This window comes from Rana temporaria, chromosome 1 (genome assembly GCF_905171775.1).
Source record: "Rana temporaria chromosome 1, aRanTem1.1, whole genome shotgun sequence".
NCBI classification, from domain to species: Eukaryota; Metazoa; Chordata; class Amphibia; order Anura; family Ranidae; genus Rana; species Rana temporaria.
In genome coordinates this window covers 86,760,542-86,768,078 of record NC_053489.1, presented here as the reverse complement: position 1 = coordinate 86,768,078, position 7,537 = coordinate 86,760,542, and the positions used below count along the sequence as shown (strand labels likewise).

The window sequence follows — 7,537 nt, the reverse complement described above, 5'->3', positions numbered from 1 at the left end:
ATTTTTTTTTACAGATTCCTCTGTCCACACAAACAAGGTGAATGGAGGAGTCCCCCACCCTATTGGCTGTAGCTGATTGATAAATGTTTTCCAGCATGTCCTGTCAATGCACGTCAATCAAACAATCATCACTCAAATCAAACAATCAAATTCTGTCAAGAAGGGTATACACACACTGATCGAAATTTGGCCAGTCTCCACTAAACCAACACAATTTGTATCTATCTATGGCTAGCTTTAGCCTAGAGCTAGGGAGCACACTGTGCAGCAGAGCCTTAATAAGACAGTGTGGCTTTCACAAATATGCAAATTTATGCTACTAATGCCTCTGCTTTTATTATTAAATATATAGTGTAAGAATTACTGGCTATTTATTTTTGATTTATAAGTTGCCAATGTTGGCCATATAAATACTTTTAATGTTAGCAATGAGAACTTGGCAGTGTTCATAACCCTACCCTACTCTATCAAAAAAAAAAAGTTTTGGCTTAGATACATTTTAAATCTATTTTGGAACTCCAATGTCCGAATGTAACATGGCTATTTTTTCTGTCCATGACACCTATCTATCTCCTTAAATTTTATTGGCACATTATTTCATACTATTTCACATTATATTGCAGAGCATCTGAGAGTGATAGGATAACTGGATCTTAGCATTTCTTCAATGACTTTTGTTGACTGAAATCTTTGGTAAGTACAAGATTGGTACCTTTGTTCTCAAAGAATTGGGGCCAGGTACTGTAGTTCTAAGTTTTTTTGCTAGCCAATTACAGACACGGCTCTTGCTACAAAATAAAGCACATTGCATTAAGAGCTCTTCATAATTATATGCAGTAACAATCATTTGGGAGAAGATACTGTTTTTCACATCCCCGCAGGGCAAACCAACTAGGACACAGCAAAATGCTCTACTTCTTTTATGTGCTAAAATATTTTAGCATTATATAAAATGATGAAATGGATGAAGCATAATAGGATGTTATTAAAAGATTATATATACAGATTTTAGAAAAAGAATTAGCAATTTTTTAAACTGTTTGATGACATAATGACATAATCTACTGTATGTACCAGTTTTTGTAGTACATTGTAAAAGGGAAAGAATAATGCCTTAAAGGGAATATGTCATGGATCAGTATATGCATGTACTTTTTTTTTATTTATCACTGTCAGGACTGAAAGGAAAATTAAATAGAAAGTGCTGTATATACTTTTTGTCAAGCAAATTTGAAATACTGCATATGCATAATTAGAATTTTCGGTTTTTAACAGCAAAATTATCACTAGTCTCTTTTTCACATGTCTTTACTACTTTGGAGGAAAAGGCCTGTTCTTCACTAACTCTATAGCTCAATTGTCAGTTTACACACAACTGAGTGAATCTAAGCAGTGACCTAACCTACCCCTACCTTCTCCTTCTTGCTGTGTGGCTTCAGTCAAAGCAGAGACGTAAACAAGTGCAAAGTGGGCAACTGCTAAACTGTTTTTCAATAAGGAATTGTCTAATGCCTGTGGAAAATCGTAGGGCGTTGCCACAGTCTTCAACCAATGCAGCTTTATATGGACCCACCAGCATTTGAACCTCTATGTCTATGATATGGTAACACCAAGCCCCTAAATAAATGTTCATGCAGCTTCCTGTCGTTTTGGAGCCAGACCTATGGCGTCATCAAGCAGGATTTTTTTTTAACAAATGTATAATGCCGCATACACACGATCAGTCCATCCGATGAGAATGGACCGATGGACCGTTTTCATTGGTTAACCGATGAAGCTGACTGATGGTCCATTGTGCCTACACACCATCGGTTAAAAAAACGATCGTGTCAGAACGCGGTGACGTAAAACACAACAATGTGCTGAAAAAAAAAAGAAGTTCAATGCTTCCAAGCATGCATCGACTTGATTCTGAGCATGCATGGATTTTTAACCGATGGTTGTGCCTACTAACGATCGTTTTTTTCCCATCGGTTAGGAATCCATCGGTTAAATTTAAAACAAATTGCCTTTTTTTTAACCGATGGTTAAAAAATCGATGGCGCCCACACGCGATCGGTTTTGACCGATGAAAACGGTCCATCAGACCATTCTCATCGGTTTAACCGATCGTGTATACGCGGCATAAGAGTAGTAGTAGGAGGGGAGAAGAAGCAGGGATCTGAAGATACCTGTATCTAGCTATTAGCTGGGAGGGTGGAGCTCAGGGAGGTAAAGGCTGCAGAGTTCGCAGGGCAGCATGTAGTTCCTTTGGAAGAGCATTGGATGCAGTTTCAGCCACTGTGCCTTTAGATTTCAGGCTTGATTTGGGCTTAGTTTATTTTTATAGTTGCCACATTTGTGGCACTTGGAAGTTGGGGCACCCATTTTTAGTTAACTAGACAAAAAAGACTAGTGTGATTGGTGGCTAGTGAAATGTTTGTTTATCAGGTGTCAGGTGGGTTCCTGACAATGGCATATATTTTCCAGTGCACTGAAGAGGTAGAAATAATGGAGGAGGTGTTGATAGAGTAGAGTTTGGTAAGCCATGAGAGTTCCTCCATGACCACTTTGAATTGACAGGTGTTCACACAGTTACAAGTTTATTAAAGGATCAATTGCAGGTACAGTTAACTGGGACACATTTTGGTTTGCTCCAAAGTTAGGAGCAAGGTGGCAGCATTGTCAGGGACCTGTGGCTAAACATTTGATTTTCCTTTCTTATGTTCTTTCCTAAATGGGATTGGTTAGGTTATTGGGATGGTATTATTTGAAGATTATTTTAAAATATATTTACTCAGTTGATATTTAACTATTTTTCTTGTAACGCTGTGGCCAGTATCATATCTGATTAAAATATCTGTTATTAAGCTACACCGTGTAGTGTGGTTCATTAGATAGACAGGAGCCTATTTGACCCTACCATTGGTCATGTGTTTGTCATTGGTCTGGCACAACATTCAACTGTTTGATGGGTTGGCAATTTGAAAATACAGTGTATTTCCCAGTGTAGGAAACCTGGCTATAGATCTTTATGAAAGTAATATATTGTCTAAGTGTCACTGAGCGGTTGCAAACAAGCTGCTCAGTGTTCACAACGGAATTTGTGTTTTGCAAGGGATTGTACCCTTAGCTTTGCAAAAATATATATTTTTTCCTTGCACATGATTGGACATTCTTTGCAAATAGAATTTTCAACACATTCAATAAGAGAAAATTCTCTTAAAAATGCCAATTTTCTTGCAAAGTGAACAACCTATTTGCTTTAGTAAATCATCCCGTAAGTGGATGGATTTGTGCAACCAGCTCATACCGTGTAACCATAGGTGTGCGCAGCCTATTGCATTAGAGTGTTCACCCCAAAGCTCAAACACACATGCGTGTATGTAAATATATATATATAGGGCAGAGGTTGGTGTTGTAGAGCAGTGGAGGTGTCAGTAGGACAGAGATTGGTGTCAGTAGTTTATTTTTATTATTTTTTATTAGTGCTGTCAAGCGATTACAATTTCTAATCGCGATTAATAGCATTAATGTCATAGTTAACTCACGATTAATCACAATTAATCAAATTGAAAAGTGAATCGGCTTGCTTTTTGCAAATGTTTTTTTATTGAAAACAAAATTGGCATATAATGTAGTGTTCAAAACTAACATTCACACTTGGAGCAAATAATCTCTCACACAATGTAACACTGTCCATCAATAAAAAAGTGAAAAAATACTTTGTCACACAAACAACCCCTTTCTAAGGGATCAAAACAGGGCGATACAAAATCAAATTACAAAGTGCACATGTAAGGTAAACTAGGACTCAGCCTATAGTGCAATTAAACCATGGCTTAATACTTTCTTTTTATCAAGTTTGCTTTGAACATAGCAGTCAGGCTACTGCTCTTTATTCAACAGAGGCTCATCAACTCAGCCTCTTATTTTAGAAAGTATGAACAGTAACGGTAACCAATAAAATGTAAGCATACTACTTCTTTGCTTTGAGCCAGTTACTCAAACACACAAGCCTGTTGACATTTTCAGACAACAGGGAAGCTCGCTTCTTTTGTACAACATGCCCAGACAGTGAAAACAACCTTTCAGAAGGTACTGATGTGGCTGGTGTTGCTAAGTACTTGCGTGCAAGGCGGGCCATTTCACCGTGTGCCCCTTCATGTGTGGACCACCATTCCTGGGGACAGTCATCCATGCCAGTAAGAGGCTCTGACTTGTAGCACTTCAGACATTGGTCAATACTGTCCTCCTCTTCATCAGACGAAGACTCGTTTGCAAGCATAAGTGTTGGTTTCTTCGTAGGAGGCTCAGGCGTGACTTTGTTATCCGGCTGTGCAGGCCTCTCCCTTACCATCTCCTGGAGCAAGGCGCGGATCGTACCCCACACCTCAGCCCTGTCAGGTTTGCTCAGACACTTGAGATCCTTAAACCTTGAAATGAAATGAAATGCCACTTTAATACAAGTACAGGTGCAGGTATAACAAAATTGCGACAATACCCCTATCTCATTGCTATCTGACCTTGGGTCAAGTGCTGTCGCAACTCTCAGCCACGTGATGTTGGTCTTCTCCTTGCGACCCTCCATGTCTGCTGCGAAGGTTCCCTTGAACTTGATCGTGTAAGCTGGGTCATCCTCAGTAACCTCCATCACTCGTGACAGATGACACAACGCTGGCAGCACCACTGAGCAAGACACAAACTTCTCTCCTCCCAGGAGTTCAGAAACATACCTGCAATAATATAGAGAATCACTTTTGTGGGGAACTAGTTAGGCCTACTGTAATTCTCTCACTCACTCACCACACTCACACACTCTCTAATCTTTCACACATGCATAGCCTACCTGCACGCACATATACCACAGTTGCCAACATTTGTCCTGGGACACTTTGCAGCACAGCTATTAATTAATTACCACACTCACTTCCCCGAAGCTCCACCCACTACGCATAATGTTCGCCAGGCGAAGATTATGCGGAGTGGGTGGAGCTTCGGAGAAGTCAGTGTGGTAATTAATTAATAGCCGTGCTGCAAAGTGTCCCTGGAAATTTTTAAATAATGTTGGCAAGTATGATATACACACCCCCAATCATTAATGTTACTGTTCTGACACAGACCTACTTTGATTTAACAAACAGATATACAAACGACACGGATACACAATAAATTACCTGCAGTGCTCCAGCACAGCCTCGAGCTTCTTCAGTTTCTCCAGCTCAGTAACTGTTGGCATGGCGATGTTGGTTGTGTGCAGGGCCAGTGCATCTTTCAGTGGTTCAGCATTCCGCTGAACACGCTTGATCATTTCCAGGGTACTATTCCATCTGGTTGACACTTCCTGTGCGAGTGACTCTTTCTTCTGATTATGTGTGACTTGTTGTTGCTCGAGCTCCGCTTGGTTTGCAGGGCTGTGCTTAAAATGTCCCACGACCTTTCTGCATTTTGCCAATGCGCTGTCAAACGGGCTGTTGGTTAGAGAAACCGTGACGGCTCGGTGCACACTGTGTGCGATGCACGGCACGTGCACAAAGGGGAGCTGCCTGGCCGCTGCAATCATGTTGCGTGCAGTGGTCAGTGAGACAACTTTTTGTTCAATGTCCCACTCTCTAGTTACTTGCATAAAGTGCTCTGCAACAGCATCAGCGAAGTGCCTCTCTTCTGTCTTTAGAACAGTCAAAGCATGAGATTGAAGTTTCCACTGTGGATCAAAGTAATGCGCTGTGACCCCGAGGTAGTTGTGATTACTTACGGACGTCCAGTAATCACCAGTGAGCGCGACTGCTTTTGTATTCTCCAACGCCTGCTGTACCTTAGCTTTCTCCGTTTCGTAAAATTTCTGTACGTGGCTTGTAATGGTGGATCTCGAAGGCAATTCGTAGGTCCAGTCGTTGGATGCGATGCGAATGATATCAGCTAGACCCTCGTCCTCCACAACATTAACAGGCCTACATGCAGTAGCCACCCATTTAGCTATGGCTGCAGTAAGTTTGTTCTTAGTTGTGGTATCCATGTGCTTCTGTCTGAAATCATCCATTGTCGCCTGGCTTTGACGAGGGAGCGGAGAATTACCATCAGCTGTGTGCTTGGCCATCAAGTGGTATTTCAGACTGGACGTGCTGCGATGATAGCTCAGTTCACAACCACAAAACCCACAGATCACTTTGGTCTTGTCAATGGAACCATTTGGCAACTTTTTAAAAGTAAACTTTCCATTTGCCTGCATCGATCACCTGGAAGGATTAGGACTACAGCAACTTATATGCGGACCCACGCATGCTTCAGGTCACACACTCGACCTAATTTTCAGACAAAATCTGAAAATAAACATTTTGGGAAATGAACCTTTGCCATGGACAGACCACCATGCAATTAGTTTCATAATTTCCAAAATTCCACCAGTTATAAAAGCACCCAAGCCGGTGACAATACACTGGGCTAGATCTCAGAAGAAGCTCCATTCGGAACTCTTCAAATCTACCTTGGGAAACCGAATCGAAACTATTCATCCTCAGTTAACAGCCTCAGATACACTGGATGCCATAAATGCAGCTCTGCTACAATCAGCCGACTTAGTAGCACCGAAACGCAAAGTCCGCATCCGGAAAAAAAAGTCCGGCTGGTTCAACAACCAGCTGTCCCTACTGAAGCAAGCGCGCAGAAGGGCGGAAGCCGCCTGGAAAAGAAGCCCTTCAGAAGATCACCTCATCATCTACAAGGCAATAACAACACAATATCATAAAGAAATCTTCAAAGCCAAGAAACATCATTTTTCTATGATGATTAACAGCGCCATGAACCGCCCCCGAGAACTATTCAAGATGGTCACCCAGACCATGAATCCGGGATGTCTTGAAGTCCCCAATTCAGACAACCAAGAGTTCTGTAATGAACTATCGGATTTCTTCATCGACAAAATTGAAAGAATCCGGGTAAGTATTCTGCAAAATAATACCCCCCTCAGCCCCCTCTTCAATCAACTACAAAACACCAAAAGAAACCTTCTACAATCAACTAAGTTCACTCTGGAACCCATCTCCATCGATACCACCAAAAATATCATTGGTGCGTTGCGGAACAGCACAGCACCCAATGACATCATTCCCACCAAGCTGCTGAAGGAATGCGCCGACATTCTGGCGCCTCCCATCACACAGCTTATAAATCAGTCATTTAAGGAAGGCATAGTGCCATCCCTGCTGAAAGAGGGCACAATCCAGCCCATCTTGAAAAAACCTAACTTGGATCCCAAGGACCCAACTCACCGCAGCCCCATAACAGGCCTAAATATTCTCTCCAAGATAATGGAGAAAATAGTGGTACAACAGCTGCAACAGCATCTGGATACCCACAATCTACTCGATCCATTTCAATCAGGTTTCCGTCCCGGACACGGGACAGAAACGGCCTTACTCAAAATATGGGACGATGCCCTCGAGGCCGCAGACGAGGGAGAATCCTGTCTCCTGGTTCTGCTGGACCTAAACGCAGCCTTTGACACAGTAGACCACAAAATGTTACTGATGCGACTGGCCGAGGTAGCCAGAATCGCAGA

General features: G+C 41.9%; 1 protein-coding gene across 1 annotated transcript; it reads right to left on the bottom strand.

Annotated features, from left to right (window-relative positions):
* Nucleotides 1–3,958: 3,958 nt before the first annotated feature.
* Nucleotides 3,959–6,208, bottom strand: LOC120933170 (E3 SUMO-protein ligase ZBED1-like). Its single transcript, XM_040346256.1, has 3 exons — nucleotides 5,157–6,208; nucleotides 4,506–4,715; nucleotides 3,959–4,415 (listed from the first exon to the last, which is right to left on the bottom strand). Exons 1-3 carry the CDS (start codon nucleotides 6,206–6,208, stop codon nucleotides 3,959–3,961), a joined length of 1,719 nt encoding a protein of 572 aa, XP_040202190.1.
* Nucleotides 6,209–7,537: the final 1,329 nt, after the last annotated feature.

What these genes read in the sequence shown, in the direction of transcription:
- LOC120933170 (XM_040346256.1), bottom strand. Translation starts at nt 6,208, where the DNA reads ATGCAGGCAAATGGAAAGTTTACTTTTAAAAAGTTGCCAAATGGTTCC. An exon ending in GCTGTGCTGGAGCACTGCAG is followed by an intron (nt 4,716 to 5,156) that starts GTAATTTATTGT and finishes ATATTATTGCAG; the next exon opens with GTATGTTTCTGAACTCCTGG. An exon ending in GCGACAGCACTTGACCCAAG is followed by an intron (nt 4,416 to 4,505) that starts GTCAGATAGCAA and finishes TTTCATTTCAAG; the next exon opens with GTTTAAGGATCTCAAGTGTC.